This window comes from Zophobas morio, unplaced genomic scaffold (assembly GCF_036711695.1).
Source record: "Zophobas morio isolate AGI-343-1 ecotype UQ-CSIRO unplaced genomic scaffold, CSIRO_AGI_Zmor_V1 ptg000081l, whole genome shotgun sequence".
NCBI lineage: Eukaryota > Metazoa > Arthropoda > Insecta > Coleoptera > Tenebrionidae > Zophobas > Zophobas morio.
The window spans coordinates 499344-517108 of record NW_026972186.1 but is presented as its reverse complement, the minus strand read 5'-3'; the positions used below and the strand labels follow the sequence as shown (position 1 = coordinate 517108).

The 17765-nt window shown below is 47.2% G+C and overlaps 1 protein-coding gene across 9 annotated transcripts; it reads right to left on the bottom strand.

Moving 5' to 3' along the window:
- Window positions 1–197: 197 nt before the first annotated feature.
- Piezo (piezo) lies at window positions 198–17757 on the bottom strand. 9 transcript variants are annotated; one of them, XM_064076046.1, is made up of 27 exons: window positions 17675–17757; window positions 11313–12175; window positions 11083–11232; window positions 10656–10791; window positions 10466–10596; window positions 9679–10415; window positions 9086–9629; window positions 8749–9039; window positions 8499–8700; window positions 7463–8434; window positions 6698–6757; window positions 6237–6358; window positions 6007–6162; window positions 5730–5844; window positions 5528–5682; window positions 5378–5469; window positions 5033–5131; window positions 4425–4692; window positions 3717–4021; window positions 3567–3668; window positions 3290–3505; window positions 2877–3239; window positions 2542–2827; window positions 2115–2362; window positions 1606–2066; window positions 1325–1556; window positions 198–1253 (listed from the first exon to the last, which is right to left on the bottom strand). In XM_064076046.1, exons 1-27 carry the CDS (start codon window positions 17736–17738, stop codon window positions 968–970), a joined length of 7656 nt encoding a protein of 2551 aa, XP_063932116.1. In that variant the 5' UTR covers window positions 17739–17757; the 3' UTR covers window positions 198–967. The 9 variants fall into 9 exon arrangements, with proteins under 9 accessions (XP_063932116.1, XP_063932117.1, XP_063932118.1 ...); XM_064076047.1 differs by having other exon boundaries at window positions 10466–10581; XM_064076048.1 differs by having other exon boundaries at window positions 10466–10581; window positions 10662–10791.
- Between the last annotated feature and the right edge of the window lie 8 nt (window positions 17758–17765).

The following is a 17765-nucleotide window of genomic DNA, read 5'->3' as shown; positions in this document are numbered from 1 at the left end:
AATGGGTGCCAAATGGCTGTCTCGAGCAACCCCAGATGATACCCAAATTGACTGGATAATTAACTGTTTAAACGCACAAATTGTTCTTGTTTTAAATATGACGTCAACCATGACGATAAACCTAGAACCCATAAATCCGACTTCAGTTGTTTTTTATACTTACTGATTTTTTTTTTAAGAAATACATGTGTTAAACCTTACTTTTGACATCGTTTATTGTAAAAATTAAATACAACAGTGCACAATATATTATAAAAAGTTTTAAAATATAAAACATCCAAACAATATACAGCTACGAGCGCGGGGCGGCGGGGGCCAGGAACCCCCCACCCCGCCCCCTACACATCGTAATCACAATAAATAACAATAAACCTATCTTTAAGTTAAACAACGCTTTACATCTGCACAAATTTACAAAAGACGATCGTGATATGATCTAAAAGCACTTGGTTGACTTAACCTTAAAATGGAAGATAGACTCTCGTAACTTAAAAACCTTAACTATGCTCAGTTCGAGTGTTTCTCTTTAAAATAAATAAATTCAGGGCTGTACGGGTTGCCGAACATTCTCGTGTACTTGATCAACAACTCTCTCGACCTAAACAGGAAGATCAACTTCGCAAAGAGCTCCTCCTCGAGGTCGTACTCCTTGAACGCCCTCACGATATAAATATCATTGATCAACGAATAAATCCTGTTAACGTTCGGCAAACTGCGCAGCCAAATCGCATGAGTGATGTTCCCGACGATCACCATTCGCACCAGCCGGAACAATCCGATGAAGTAAAGAGCGTACAAACCAAAAATCCTAGATCACGGGCGGGTAAGAATTCGAAATTGTGGGTCAGTCTATAGAGACGGAGGCCTCCTCCGACGAGCAACGGGTCGGTCATCGACCCGTTCCTCGCCGAAACCAAAGAACTAAAGCGAAGCCATAGTCTACAAGCTACGGTTCCTGAGAGAGACATTACGAGTCCCCTTCGGGGTCCTCGTCGTCCGCGAGCTCCTCTTTCGGTCGCGTCCACTTGATCATCGTCTCGGGCGACCGGAACAAGAAGACCAGCTTGGCGAAGAGGTCCTCCTCGAGGACGAATTCGCCGGCCTCCCGGACGAGGTAGATGTCCAGGCACAGTTGGAGCACGCGATCGATGTTCGGCATATCCTCGAACATGATCTTAAAGCACTGTTCGGCGAAAAAGCCGCGGAAGAAGCGGAAAGCCACGAAAACTAGAGTTGAATAGAGGCCGATTATGCTGCAATCGGGCGAAGAATGAGCAAATTTACCGAAGCACAACAGCTCGAGTCGAGCGCTACTCGCACTTACCCTCCTCCGGTCAGGATGCTGAGGGTGCTCGGGAATATCTTGTCGTTGAACGTGTACAAGATGATGAAGTCGCACTCGGGGTCGGCGTAGGGGATCTTCTTCAAGAACTTCTTCCCGTTGAAGTCGTTGCAGGCTTCTTTGATGATCCACCACTCCTTGGCGTCGCCTTCGTTGGTGCTGTGTAACATGAGGCTGATGTTGCGGAAGGCTCTTCCGACCGGACTGGCGCTCTCTAAACACGAAAAGATCAGTTAACGCACAGGCGAAGAACGAAATTCAACCTGAGTCGGCCTTGTCGACGAACATCAGTTGCGAGACCGCCTTGGCGGTCCCTCTGTTGGTGACCTTAAGGAACTTGGGGAGGATGTTTTCCAGCACCATCGGCGGCGCGTTTTTATTCCCCTGCAACATCTGCAGGAGGTTCTGGCGCATCACGTTGGGTTTTCCGTCGACGAGCGCCGGGATCGTGATCTCGACGTTATCGGGGATGACCCCTGAGTCCTCCGGTTTACTGGTACGGTGGGACACTTTGTACTCCAGCCGGATCTTGAGGGGGTCGGTGGAGTTTACTTCGTTGAGCATTCGCTCGCGGTCCGGCGGCGAGATACTCCAAATATTGGCTGAATTCGAGCTGATGACCACGGCCGCGATGTCCGGACCCTCGTAGTTGGAGATGAAGGTCGCGGACGTCTTCTGCTGGAGGTAGATTTGTTGGAGTTTGTGCAGGTTACTCTCGGTAAACCTAAACAAATCGGTTGAGAGGAGAAAGTTGTGAGATTGGTGGAGTTACTGTTCGATGGAGTTGCTCTGGGCTGACATCGTGTACACCGGTTCGTAGGGTCCGATTCGGATTTCCAAGGTGACGTCGTACGGGGGATTGGGGTGCCCGACGGCGTTACCTAGGGAGAAGAAGACCAGAGGGAACCAGATGATGGCGATGATGAGGGCTAGGATAGCTCCGCCCATGAGATACTTGATGATGGGGGGTTTTCTCTCGCCTCGTGGTTGCGGGTACTCGTCCTCCACGTGGCGCGTACACTGGAAAAGAGTGGTAGTGGTGAGAGAGAGTCAGAAGGGGCACGATTTAAGCAAAAACCACAAATTCAAAACACAAAATCATGCAATGACCTGCTTAGAAGATGTCTTAAGACTAACCCCCTAGAGATCGAAAAATGAATTAGTGTGTGGGAGTGAGGGATGTATGTCACCGTGCTTACTTTGATCTGGAAGATGTGCGCGAAGATGTCTTCCATCTTGATCCAGTCGAAGACCGTCATCGAGGTGTCGGTCCACATCCAATCCATCACCGTACGCAGCTCGAAGAGGAAAGGTACCGCCATGAACGCCTTGAAAAGGAACATGTTGAGGTAGTTGTAGCCTTTGCACAAGAAGTTCCCCAAGATCCGAGTCGGATAGCCACATCGAATCTGGTAGGCGGACAACAGCAAGTAGAAACACTTGACCATGTAGTACATCTGAGGTGCCAGAACTGAGTTGAAACCCCTACGAAAAGACGGTGAAGAGACAGTAACCACCACGACCAACTAATCACCTCTCCGTGATGATCGGGAACAAAACGAACAACCATATGTGTAAAACAAACACCTGGATAAACTGGAAGATGATCTTCGCCAGAATATTCTTCCGCAGGAAGATCCCCCTGTCGACGATGATCAAAGTAAACTGGAGTATGAGCATCAAGAGGAACAGCACCGGCACCCTGTCGTCCTCCAGGTACGAAGACACCCCGCCGTCCCCCTGCTGCGTCCCGAACGAGCTATACCCTAACAAAATCACAAAAAAGTTGTAGAAATCGCACAGAAACATGTAGGAGTAGACGTCGGCGGCCACCCTCGACGTCGGATCCCGCAGCTGCTTGAAGAACATCTTGATATTCTCCCCGTACTTTAGCAACCTGAAACACACCGATCATTACCTCGTATCTCCCAACCCCCGACTACTAACGCCATCTTCAGACTCTGCGGCAGGTGCTCTAACACCGGCACGGTCTCACAGTGGATCGTCACCAGTTTGTTCTCCATGTCGCTCCTCTGCAACCGCTGCTTCCCGTCGTACTTTTGCTCTCTCCCTTCCTGCTCCTCCGTCTCGTCCACCAGCCGCTGGAGGTCGCTCGCCCTGCTCGTCGCTATCGAGCTCTTCGAGCCGGCGCTGCCGTTATCGCTGCAAATCGACATTAGATTCGCAAAGGTCGAAAGTCGCTGGCGAACGTTAGTGCAGGTACCTTGCCTCCTTCTTACGGAAGCAGGAACGTAATAGGCCGATATTCAAACGGCCTCGGTTAGTAGCGGGAAGAATTCGGGATTCGTGCTTATATTTTGTGTTTCTAGAAAGGGGGTTAGAGGTGTGGAGAAAGGAAGTGTGCGACTGTTACCTTTTCCGGCTGATTGTGCCCGCGAGGCTCTCCACGGGCTCTAACGTGCCGCGGGGACCGATCTTGTACTCGCCTTCGGAGAGGAGGGCGGCGGGGGTCACGGACGTCTTCCACAGACCCATGGACTTCAACATAAACCTATGGAAGAACACGACGAGGAGGAGGAGGAGGTCCCAGACGGCGTAGGTGGGGTGCCTTTCTATGCCGATGATGCGCGGCGGGTAGAAGGGGTTGTTGGTGATGGCTTGGCTCTGGTTCCACGGGATGATGTCGAATTGGAACATGCACTTGATGAGGACTATGATCTAGAAATAGTGTATTATCATAAGAATATAACAAAAATTCCTTCTTTTTTTTATTAGATTATGTTGTTTTCAATGTAAGGTTAGGAAATTTGTCAGAAGATAAAGTCAGATCAGAAACATACACATTGTTGCTAGTGTTCTCAGCTGCAGTCCGTACGAAATTGTAAAATTTTTTCACATTTTTATTACAATTTTTTATTATAGTACGACAATTTTTTGCACTTTCTATTGAAATGATTGACACTGACATAATTAAACTACTTGATTCAAATGAAAATGAAGTATTAAACTCGAAGCAAATCTCGGGATAATTATGTCATACTACTGACAGATAAAAAACTCCGAAATCCCTATTTAAAATTTTAGGGACTTTGAAAAACTAGAGAGATCTAGAATGGGGTACCTCGGTGTACGCGATGATGGTGACCCAGAAGGTCTTGTCGGGCCGCGGGATGGTGAGGGTCCCCCACAGGAACACCATCAGCGGTAGCGGCAGTGACAAGAACGTTGCCGACTTGATTTGGTTGAGGAAGATGATGAAGTAGCACACGTTCTCCGACCTACTCATGATGATGTACCATACGGCGAGGACCAGCCTGATGAAGGGCGGCTGGTCGTACGACGACAACTCGGTCCCCTCGTACTCGTCGTACATGTGTGACTCGTCCGCGCTAGAAACATCGTCTTTGTGAGGTTCGTTCGCGACAGGTCGGACACACCGACGCAACATCGATAATAGTCACGAACGAAGCGTAAGGTGTAGAAGAGTCGAAAAAAAAAGCTAGAGGGGCGAGGCCATGCACCAAGCGCACAACACCGTGCGTGTTTTACCTTGGTGGTGGGAAAGGCGAGTCTAATCCACGTTCCAAGCTCGGGGCCAGGATGCGGATTTCGGGGACCGTGAGAACACTCGCCTTGCGCCTACAGCCAATAACATACAGCCTTCTACACTACTGTCATTCGTTTATTGTACATCATGAAAAAATATACCCGTCATTTGAAAACAAATACCTTTCCATTTCGGAGGCGTACGGCAGCGCTAACGTCTTCATGTCACTTTCTTCGCTGAGGGACTTGTCTCGCTGGGCCGGCGGATGTTCCGGCGAGGCCCTGAGAGATTCGGGAGGGAAAAAACGGTTAGTGGCGGTTCGTGATTAGTAGAAAGTGAGGAGGGTTCGGAAAAACAGACCTGTCCGAAACGAGTCTATAGGAATCGGAGGGACTGAGCGTTCCGGCATAGGGCGTCGGGATCGCCGAATCCTCGCTACGCAGCAAGGAAAAAACACTACTAGCTACACACTAATCTAACGCTAGCCAAAAACTCGACGCAAAAAATCGAACGCGGAGGACACTTACAAGGACTGCTTGAGGAGGCTGCCGTACGAGCCGGACGGCTGCCACACCTGGCTGTTGCCGACGCGAAGCCCCACTTGGTAGTTGGTGTTTTCCTGAAACCGCGTAACGTAAAAATTGTAAAAACACATTCTTATGGAGAAGAAAGAGTACCTTCAAGTATTTCTTCTCTTGCGCGAGTACTCTCAGCACGTATCTGTAGTCGCGCGAGTAGCGGTTGAGAAAGTTCGTAAGGCTGACCATCGTACTCTGGATGAACGCCCATATGAAGAGCAACGCCAGGTGGATTCGGTCCTTCAGGGTGTAGGCTACGGAGAAGCTCGTCAGCGATGGCAAAACAACTAAAATTCGCTACCTTTCTCCGCCGGTTCGCTCATGTCGTCCTCGTCGTCGTCTTTACTGGTGCCCGGCTGCGGTTCGTCGCCCTTCTTAGGTTCTTCGACGATCTTCACGGTCCGGTGCTCTTCGATCTAGAAAGAGCGGGTGTAAGTCGTCGGAATAAAAATGGGAGAAACACAAGCGTCAAGCGTGAGTCTCCAGTCGCGTCTCCGGTTGTCTGCATGTACAAAAATGTAAGCCAAGCGGTTGTCACAGCAACTAGGTGAGTTCGTTAGCAGTGATTAGCAACTCACTATGGGCGGTTCTGAATACGGTGCAGACATCTGCGATCTGGTCGATATAATCGACTTCTGCCTCGTCGGCAACGGCATGCTCCCACGTCTGTGAATGTCCGTGCTCGACTTTCCCACGCTAGTACTGATGTCGGTCTTCATCGCGGTAGCTAACAGCTATAAATGTTAATAGAGTCATGCACGGGGTTAGTCTCCCTCGACCGGGTGCACCTGGTGAAAAAGTGTCTTACCTCACCGACCGTCTGCCCTTGCGGCTTGGGCTCGTCGTCCTCCTCTTCCTTCGGAATATCCATGAAATCTAACTCATCATCATCTAAATCATCGAACATGTAGTAGTCACCGGAACGAACGGCTAGAGGAAGAAGAATGGACGATTAGTCGAAAATTAGTAGCGGAAGCCCTTTCACGATGGACCAACAACCCACAAGCAGCGACACTACGTGTTAACAACTCGTAAGAGGTGTATGTACAACAGGCCATAACAATGAGTTCTCCTACGATGGCACACTCAAACCCCACACTCTTCAGAACACCAAGTTAAACACAACGCACACACTAAAGCCAAAAAAGTTGTGTCGAAACTCAAATACGCTCATGCCAAAAACCTACGAACCACACCATGTAAACCAAAACCCGACTGTACAGTGATGAGTTACGCAAACACCCCCCCCCAAAAAAAAAACCAAATTACCCTGTTTGTACGACTTCGGCTCGCTTCTTCTGCGCTTAGGCCTACCCTTAAATATCGTATCTACAAAATCAAAAACATCCATAAAACGTTTGTACATCGAAACCGTGCACTTAATATATAAAACAAGTGAAATTATTGATGTACACTATATCCGAAACGAAAACTCTGAAGCTATGTACTGCCTCGTGCCTCAACATCAATAATTCCTACATTCGTGATGACTCAGCGGCGACCTGGACGAGTACGAGATAATGCTCTGCCGAGGCGTCACGAAACTCCCCTGCATCCACGGCGGCCCGATGCTCGTTTGCCTCTGGGCCGGCGGCGGCGGCTCGCTCACGGCCTCGGCGTACGGCGGCGCCGCGTCGTAAGGCGGCGGCGAGAACACCGGGAAGCTATCGTCGGGGGAGTGAGGACGCGGATTGAGTTCGGAATTAGGCGGGGAGCTGAAGGACATGCGCTGGGGCTCGAGGTAGCCCTCGAGGGACACCGTCATGACGGCGCTGTAAGGAGAGGGTGCTTGCTGCTGAAGGAGGGAACTGCGGGGGGTGAGAGGAGCGTGCTCCTCGTCGTCGATGGGGGTGTGGTAACCTCCGGGGGAGGTGTGCTCGGACGTCGCCGAGCCGCACGACGAGACGGACGAAGAGTGGGCCAGCGGCGGCGCTGCAGACGCTCAATTATCGAGGGAACGGCGCTGGGGCGGCAGCGACGGACATCACATTCGACCTCCGCCGCCGCGCCGCTACTCAAAAAACAATTTCTTACCCACGTAGTGGTTGTCGGTGTCTTTGTACGCCGCCCCTTGCATCTTCTGCTGATTCGCCTTGATCTTCTCCATCTTGGTTTTGATTTTCTCGAGGACTCGGCGTTCTTGCTCCTCTTGCTCCACCATGCGCTTCAGGCGTAAATTCTCGATGAGATCGGCGCCGCGCGACGCCAGGATGGTGGCGGCTTTGGTCTCGTTGATGAGGTGGAAGAAGTTGTAACTCTGGAAGATGCGCCTCTGGGTGAGCATGAAACCGAAGCACAACCCGTCCCAAACTAAGCCGACGAACTCTCGCGGGACTTTGCACTCGTTCTCGCTGGCGAGGCCCGCTTGGACGGTCAAGTCGCCGAACTTCTTCACGCACCCGATTCCGAAGAGTTGTATCACCCAGCAGGCGTACGTCGGGATATCCTGGATGAAGATGCATCCGACGATCTGAAGAGATACTTTGATGAGGATGACGAACACGTTGTAGCCGAGGAAGAGATCCCAAACTTTGATGATTTTGGGGATGGGGCGCAAATAGAGATCGGTGCCTTGCCAGAGGAAGACGAAGGCGCCGATGAGGTAGCCGATCGAAAAGAGATTAACCCGGTTGGTACCAGCGAGGAAAACTATGGCCAGCGTAATCCAGAGGAAGCTGTTGAAGAGTCCCTTTTTGACGATGTCGAGGTACGACTTGATGCTGGAGATGTAGTCCGGGACGGGGTTGACAAAGCCGGGTTCTTCAACGTGGTGGATAATACTATCGTTGGAACCGCCTGGGTACGAACGTCCCGCCCAGCGCTTTTCGATCCTGAAGACTACGGCTTGCCGCGACACGATGAGGAGGAGGATGAAGTCGCAAATGAGTTTCTTGGAGGCGGGGGGGTACTCGGTGTCTAGTAAGTAAGCCCACTCTTGCAGCCTCCGGTAGATCTCGGCTTGGCGCTCGCCGTCCGAATCCCAGTAGTTCACGTCCCACGGGAACACTGGTCAAGTTATTATAATTATTATTAATCTTCATTGAAATCACAAACTCGTCGGAGTACTTACGGATGCAGAGGGTCGGCGGCAAACCCACCGCCATCACGTACTGGATGGGAAGAAGGAGAGCAATGAACGTCATGTAGATGCTCCAGATTTTCGCCAGCGTCTCCCTCTTACACACGAACATCACACACAACCACACGCTGTAGATGATGGAGTACAAATCCATCCGGAACCCGATGACAGCCACGGTTGCCATCAGACAAATCTACAAAACAAAGAATCGAATCGACAACCAGCACCTCAACGCTCTTACCTCGACCCCAAACTTGTAGAACCCGTAATTCAACAGATATTTGATGCAGGTTTTTATGTTCTTGTCGGCTTCGCGCACCGTGATTTTCGGGAACATGAAGAACGCCCTCGTCGTCGGCTTGCCTTTGGAAACCCGAAAGTTGAACTGTCGCACCAGCACCACCGCCCAAATGCTCACCACCAGGATGTACATGATATTCCATTTGACCAGATGTGGCAAACTCACGTCCTTCGCTGTTTTCCTGAAGCCCAGCCAAACCGCATTGTGGACCACCTCGGTGGAGTTGTGTACCTGTCGAAGAGGCTCTCAGCGCGAATCGCCACTCTCCGACTCTTACCTCGCACGTCACGTTCCAATTTTTCGGGTCGATGTAATCCGTCTGGTAGATCATCCGCGCCAACAGCATCAAACTGACGAAGATCGAGCTTGTGTAGATGGCGAACGTCTGCATGGGGCGACCGAAGGCGCACGCGAGCACTATAAGGAACACCAGGAAGAGGTAGAGAGCGGACTTGTCGTAGATGCACACCAGCATGAGAAAGAAGATGACGAACTTGGGCATGTGCAGCTCCAGGAAAAGAAAGGCGAGATTGATGTAGCGGTGCACGTGGTGGGTGAACTGTTGCCACCCACTTGACGTATCTGTGTCGGTGACGTCCTTGATGGTGGACGTGGTGTCGTCCTTGTCGGCGCCTCCTTGCAACGAGCTCTGATCGAGGTCGGCTCCGCTCATGGTAGCGTTCTTGGTGTCGGACATGTCCATGAAGTCCTTGTGGAAGTAGTGCAGCTGGATCACCGTGATTATGACGAAGAAGGTGGGGGTGACCAGACGTACGAAAAGCTGGGTGGGTCCGAACTGCTCTAAACCGATGTCCAGTTGCCTAGACACCACATCAAGCAACACTCCGTCGGAGGTTTCGTCATACTCACCGCTGCAGAGGCACGTGCAGGTAATCCCTCCAGTAGTAATTGAAATCCGTGAACTGGTAAGTGTACACCATGACTAAAATCGCCATCGAGTAAACGATCACCGTCAGCCAGAACCCGAACATCATCTTCCTCCACACTCTAAACGACATCTGGAACGTGAGTATGAAGAAGAGGAATAGCGCCATGTAGATGATCCTGAAGGCGGTCATGCGTTCCCCGGTGATGGCCACGGCGAAGAGTGTGATGGCCACCACCCAGATCCAGAACTTGGTGAGGATCTTGCGTATGTGGACTCCCATCTTATCCATGAAGCGAGTGCCCGGCTCCAGGTCGCTGTCGCCGCCCGTGGCCGCACTCACGGTCACTTCTAATGGGGCCGCCATATCGGCGAGGGCGTGACTCTGCCTCTCGTTCATGGTTTCCCTCACGAACTGCCTCAGTGTGATCCAGAACATTCCCGTGAACAGGCACTTGACTAGAAGGGGGTTACACGGGAGGTCATCGACTCGCGTGAAGCCGACTTCCGTCATGTTGACGCCGTTGATGACGGTCGGGAGCTCGGTCTCGAACAGATCCATGGAGTAGATGTAGGCGACGACGAGGAGGAACCACGCGTACGCCACGAGAAAGGGACTGGAGCGCAGCATGGATTTGCGTTGGTTGGGGATCAGCCACAGGAGGTTAGCCCAGAGGAGGAGGACGAACGTCATCCAGCTGATGTAGGTGATGCTCCAGGCCTGCAAGCGGCAGTCAGTACGAGTTAGGTTAGATGAAGTCGAGTCCTTACCATCATTATGATGTTGGTGGCGATGTACGAGGATTTGATGATGACTTGGAGCACCGACTCCATGGCGAACATGACATTTTCGAGGAGCGTGGGCTTGTATTCCTCTTCTGTAGTACCTTGGCAAAAAGTGTCTAGAGTATTATCTTGCCACGAAGGAAGAGGAGGGTGTGACTGGTGTAAGAGATCTTACCCTTACCGAGTCGGTCCATGGGGATGTCGTCCGGATTGTCGCCCGTCACGGTCACGCTTCCCGACGAATCCTGGTATAGTGAGCCGGATTTTTTCCCGGAACCGTATCGACGGGACGGACTTACCCCTCCGATCAACTAACGGAAAAAAAGAGTGAGTTTCACCGAAACGACACGTGGCGGAGCAATGTTAAGACAAACACAACAAGAAGCAAAGCGGGGTTATAAAATCATAATAATAATGATGATAATAATAATAATAAAAAAGAAAATACGTACGGGGGTGTTCTCGGATATGGAATTGCGGCCGCTCGTATTCTAAAAAAAAAGAACGGAAGAAAGCAAAAATGAAAAAATTAGTAATAAATAATAAAATTAAAGAAAACACATCGGCCAGAACAAAAAGTTAGTAGTGGTGGCACGGCTTACTCGGACTTTGCGAGTAGCACTCTGCCACTTGGTTCTCGTCGTCGCTCTGCGCATTAGTTGCCTGTTAGAAAGCCTCTGCGACATTTGTCTGCTCAACGGTTTCGTCAAGCTCCCGTCGAGACGCAAGAAGGCTCCTTGCTTCTTTTGCGACTGGAATAGTGCACAGGTTAGTCGACAACCGCCCCTCAAGACCCACCCAGAGTTAGTACCCAACCGTTATCGCGCATTACCTGAGGCTTCAACAAGAACTTGGACTCCAGCGCCAGCACATAGTACAGCACGAAGAGAGCTATGGGGTTGACGTACGTCGCCCATTCCGCGTCCTCCAGGATGAAGGTCCTCGGATCCCCCGTGCAGTTCACCGAGAAGATCGGCGTCAGCCCGAAGTACCTCGCATAGGTGCCGTTGAAATCCAAATTCTCCTGCGGCCACTGGAACTGGTACGAGTACAACGTCCCCATGTGCGCCACCACCACCACCATCAGACAGCGCATGACCACCGCGAACGCCTTTCCGAGCTCCTTGCAGCACGCCCACCACGTCGCGGCCGACAGGAACACCAGGAAGTACAACCCGCCGAGGACCGAAGGTCGCAGCACCGCCGCCACGCACAGCGCAATCAACGTGGCGTACTTGCCCATGGCGACGAACAGAGCGAACTGCTTCCGATTGGCTTTGGCCTTCTGGGGGAGATCCTCGCGGTTCTCCACCACCTCGATCGAGCGCTTCTGGAGGAGTTTATGGCAGATGACGTAGGTGCCCACCGACGTCACCACCATGACGATCTCGGGCGAGATCCATGTGATCACGACGAGGGCATCCATGTCGTCGAGCCGCACCAGGCCCACGTGGCGCAGGACGATCTCCAGGAACTCGCATTTCGAGAAGATGTGGCCGTAGGGGGGCATCGACAGGAGGACGATTTGGAAAGCTAACTGAGCGATGAACGTGAGGATGGACGTAGCGATTAGGAACTTGAGGTAAAGGCCGGTGGAGCCGACCATGGAGCTCACGGTGGGGATGGGGACGCAGGGGAGAATAAGGAGGAAGAGGAAGTAGATGGCGGAGAGGCCGGACGGGCGGAACACGATGCCTGCAAAGACAAAAAGGGGGTGTAAATTAAACTTCCGATAGTTTAAGAAATTTACATATTTTTTAAATAATGATGTTGGCACTACCTGTATTTGATAGGTATTTGACCGAAACTGTCAAATCGACCAAGAACTGCGTTAGTGTTGCCAACATAAACTTAAAATCACATTTTGTAGTGCAATTTAAGAAAAATTCTGATACATTCTTAGAAGGTTATGGAGTTTTATGACACCCTGTTGGCTTTATTAAATGTCAAAATGGTTTGAATGATTATGGAATGATTTCAGAAAATAATAAAGGCAAGGGAATTTCTGTCAAACTAACCTTCGACCGATGTTTTTTTATTAACCATTATTTTTAAATGTAATCTGATATATTGGGTATGTACGCTTTTTGGATTTTGTCTTTGGATGATTAAATTACATCATTGTTATTATTGTTGTCATATTTTTATCAATCCGGCGTCGAGCGTGCGATAACTCGGTGGCGCCTTCGAGAAAAACTTCACTGGTCGGTTATTTTCGGCCCCGCCATCCCGAGCCCCGGATCGTTCCCTCTCCGCGCCAAGGTCGATCAATTCCCGGCCGGTCCCATTCATGGGACCGCGAGATCGCCTCGTGACATAGTAAGAACTGCCAATAACCTTTTATCGATGTGGAGGGTGTGGACGTTTATTTAGAGGGTCCAACCCCGATATTAATTTCGGCGACAACGCGACCGTCCTGGTGCCTCCCGGAATACGACAATTGTCGTATCTCCTGACATTTTCGCCTTGAGGCTTGCGTAGTGGGCGGTTTTTGTTGAAAAAAAATTATATGCACGGACCCACCCCGCCCTCGCTACGGTCTCTTGTTTCGTGGTAAAATGTCGAAATGCCACCCCGAAAGTCGGTCACACGAGCACGGATAATTAGGGCGCGGATTGGAACGTCTGCCAAAATTTCCGACTTATTGTTTAGCGGCGTTTCGCTAAAATTAACATAAACACGGGAACGGAGAGGTGGGCGTCTTAATGCACTAAAACTGACTTTTATTTGAGGAGAGAACATACGGAGCGATGCAATAAACATCAAGCAGTCGATTGATGCAGTTACGGGCGTTTTGGGAACGGATGGTTTTTTAAATGTTGTTTTTTAAACCTTACTTCTCTGGTTACTTTAACTATGATGTAAGTAGCCGGAAAAAAACATTTTTTTTAGCTCGGAGGGTTCGGTTCGAGCTGGCTCGGCCGTCGTAAAGTGTATCATACTTTTATGGGCGTGATTTTCTCATTACGAACGAAACAGCAGAGGAAAAATTATTTATAACTTTGTTTGCACGACACAAAATTAAACAAACGTTCCCAGGAGAGGCGACACACGAAGTGAAAAACTTCATTCGTGCGATAAATTACTATTGTGGTTGTGGGCTGATACTGGAACATTTAACCGAAAATTGGCAGACATCGTCGAACTGTTGAACGATTTATGAAGATCAGATTTGCATGTCTGTTACAGTTTATTGGACATGACATGACTCACAGATACGTACAGACAGCAATCGAGACTTGTGAAAAATCGCAGCACCTTTAAACATTTCTTTTGAAATTTTATTAGCACTTTTATATTACTTGCAACCGTAAACAATTTACTTCGTGAAGTTAGTAAAGCTAAAGCGCCAGTTTTAGCTTAATGACTAATACAAGTGTCGCGATTCTTCAATTTTTCAGTTTTAAGATTTTTAATTTTTTACTGGCATCTCATCAACCTCACGCCACTGAGTCGGAGCTGCTACACTTAGTGGCATGTGGAGCGACATAATATCTAACTATAATCAAACATTTTTCAAACTGTTATGTGTCAGTTAACTAACAACTTCCATCACCATAAATGTGAATTATCTACATACTATCGATATTTTCCACAGTTTATGGATAAAATGAGTCGCTTTTTCCACTGCTTAACTATAATGAACAAGTTTACTGCGCTATAAAAACGAAACTTGTAGCTATATAGAAAAGTAGCTAAAAAATTTAAATGTTCCGTATTTTCCACCAGTTCGACGAACGATGAAACTGGAAGAACATTTCGACGCCTATTAATATAATTCCTCATCTCTGCAATATTAATAAACTAAGATAAAAAGACACTGCCGGATCAATAAGTGGGAGTTGTCGTAAATCGTGATGAAATGTTGAAACTATGGTCGTTTCAAGTCCGCCGTAACGCAAACATAGCTATAATATCATAAATAAACTGCGCCAAGTAGAAACTTTCATTTCGCAGAAGAAAACCACCAAAAACGAAAATGGCAAATCATAAACGTTATCGTTATCAATTTATTAATTGATTATATCAAAAACGCACATATGGCCTGCTGAGTCACGATGAGCTCTCGAAATCGAGAAAGCCGATGGTATTTTTATGCAGTGTAGAAAAATGCAGATTGAAACAAGTATTTTTAGTAATGATATGCATGGATCCTGAAACTACAAAACACGACGCTGAAAATTTCGGTTTTTGGGACGCACGCGAATGCAATTACATCGAACAATGGAATTTTATTAAGTGGGATACTTCAACGAACTCATGTTTTTTGGTCTATCCAAGTACCTACTACTCGATAAAAATGATACATTATAAACTTTTTTTCTGGCTATAAACATTCACTGCCTCGGAAAGTCGATGATGTCATCGTCAAAAATTCCTGAATGCAAATTGCAGATCTTTTTGGTCGAACGAACGGGGTTAAGGAATGTGAAAAACATTAAAATAAAAGGCGCCGCACTAAATATGACCACAGCGTTACCACATCAAGGTCGAAATTACTTTGATAATATGGTAATAGTAATAGATATATTTGTGTTACCATACAAAATATTTACACACGTCATAAAATAATAAACATTTTGGATCAGTATTTTCTTAATACAACTTTAAATTGATTAAGATTAGCTTTTTTCATTACAGTAGGTATGGCGTTGTAACATTCCAAACTATAGTGAGCAAATGAACAAATAAAAGACATTGCAATATAAATTCACACGGAACTGTAATAATACCATATTTTTTTAAACAATTGTCGACAATCTTCTCTGTATCCGAGTCCACCAATAACCCTAACACATTTTCTCTGAAAAGAGATGTCCTTGCAGCATGAGCATGATATGGTAATGATTGTTATCACGTGGTGCAAAAAATCCCTCGTTTGGATAAACCGGTACGGATATCCGACTGGAACTACCGTGTAATTTATATTTTTGCCTCGTTCTGTGTGCTTTCGTTGAAAGTTTTAGGTGTGTTATGTGCATATTGGGGAGCAGTAAGCATTATCAGAACGAAGGCAAATATTTGCGTCATTGTTTGACTATCAGGTTCTGCGACGATGTATGCAGTGATATCGAAAATAAATGCATGCGGTGTTTTATATTTTCACCAGGTTGGAAAAGCCTTGGAACTATCTTGTCCGGTCTGAAAATATTTTGGACGCCGATTCGGAAATGACGAAATTTGTTGGTTTGATTATTGCGTAAAAAAATATATTTTCTGGTAATTATTAGAACATTGTTTAATATAAACAGAGATAACTAACTACGGGCTGAAAACATTGGATTTTGTTAGATCTGTGTCTAAAAAATATTTTAATTTGTTATGGCTGGATGCAGCAAGGAGCAAACAATCAAGAGGTCAAGAAGAACACTTATCGTAGTTTTGAATGAAATCATAGTTATGATTCGATCATTTTTATTAATATGTAATGACACTTTACAATATAAAAACTTTATCATTTCGGAAGACGAAGTTGTCAATGGGGAATAAACGAATTTGTAAGCGGTTAAGTTAAATGGACCCTATTACAATACTTGTTTGATTTGCATGAGGGAAGCAAAAACAAGGAACGTCGTCACCGAATCAAAATCACCACAAAAATACAACGACGGGTTGTCGGGACAAAATCAATTCTAACCGTTACAGCGGAGACAGCCGCCACTGCGTCACCGACTCGCCAGACCATAGAGAACACCACCCGAGTCGCAATAAGAAACGCTACAATTTAAATTATATGAAATCCAGAAAAGAAAGACAAATTAATATAAAAAAGAAGTTGAGACAAAACGTTCGCATAATCGTCAAGTTATAATGATTACACGTTCTAGCGCACTAAACAGGACGTAACAAACATAAAATTTCGAATTTAAACATCAAATTTAATTAGACGTGATGTGGATGGAAACGCCTATCAGTTTTCAGTTGCATTATTAACGACCAATAAAGTGGGTCAAACACGAACGCAGAGGTGTTTTAATAACGTAAAATTTTATTGCACCCGTTTTCTTCTTTATAAAGTTTACTGCTAATTTTGTGTACCATCAAATCAACCTCCCGCATCTCAGGACATCCAACCAAACCACCATAAAACAAAAACATCAATCCCCGCCGAAACAAAAGTATAAATTCGATCCTCCACAATTCCCGAATAATAAAGCTATTTTAAGCTCTATTTACATTAAAAAGCTCTCATTACTGCGTATTTTTATTTAGTGAATTATCTCACGTTACATCTATGCAATGTACTTTAACGAGAACTGAATGGCTCGCCTCTTTCGTCTTTCATTGATAAATCACTCGCGGCTCGTATTTGAGAAGAATCAAGTTTTACGATACGAAAACACCTGGAATGAGTGGAATTGTTAATCGGTGACGCCATCCTCATTATAATCGATTGAAAAAAAAATGGCCATCGTTGTCCATTAGCCGTTTCCGCGAAAATGTCGTTACACTGCAATTAATCGACCCTTGGGTGTCCCCATTACGGAACCCATTACCCGTTGCGTTTTACAGGGTGCGGTTAGGAACGGCACTTCTTCACAGTGATAAGTAAAATGGATCTAGATAATGAATTTTTAAAGCGGAACGCGTGGCGTAAGAGGTCGCATGGACTAGACACAATCGGAGAGTAGAGAGTATTTTTAAAAGGTCGCCGCACGCTTAATGGTGGAGAATGTCAGAGGAATATTCTGAGGAGGTGCAAATTAGTAGATTGAGAAAATAGAGATGATGTCATGGTGCATTATCACTGCTGTGCAAGATGTGTCAAGAGGGGTGAATCATGGGACTCCAGGGGCGTCCCAGGCGGTTTATTCTGACACCTGTAGAACCGCAAACATTAATATGAACAAGAATAGTGGAGAATTAAGGTTCTTGCTGTGTGGAAACATCAAATGACAACGCATATCTACAGGACGCATGTGAACTGTACTCAATTAGCATTACTTATATTTGCTTTCTTTTTATACAAAATAAAAATAAAATAACATCATTTTGTGTGTAGTTTTTTCTCCTCCCCTTCTGATGCATAATTTTCCCCTGACCCCCAACCCCGGCGCCACCACTGCAATTTATTTACACACAAGTTCCCACTATCATAATCGCTATAAACGAGGTCAAACTTAATTATATTACGGCTCTTCTGACATCACCTCACCGATTACTTTCGCAAAATAAAAAAAGCAAAGTACTTACATGCCCCAAGAATGATCGGCAGAACTATCCTAAATATGAACAGGCACAAAAAAAAGTTGGCCATCTTCAGCTAAGCGCTACACCTGCAAAG

Coding starts and splice junctions, on each gene's coding strand:
- Piezo (XM_064076046.1), bottom strand. CDS start 17,738: ATGGCCAACTTTTTTTTGTGCCTGTTCATATTTAGGATAGTTCTGCCG. Junction 5,132..5,377: donor AGCCTCCTCAAGCAGTCCTT/GTAAGTGTCCTC, acceptor CGAATCTCTCAG/GGCCTCGCCGGAACATCCGC. Junction 3,669..3,716: donor GGCACAATCAGCCGGAAAAG/GTAACAGTCGCA, acceptor CCCCCTTTCTAG/AAACACAAAATATAAGCACG.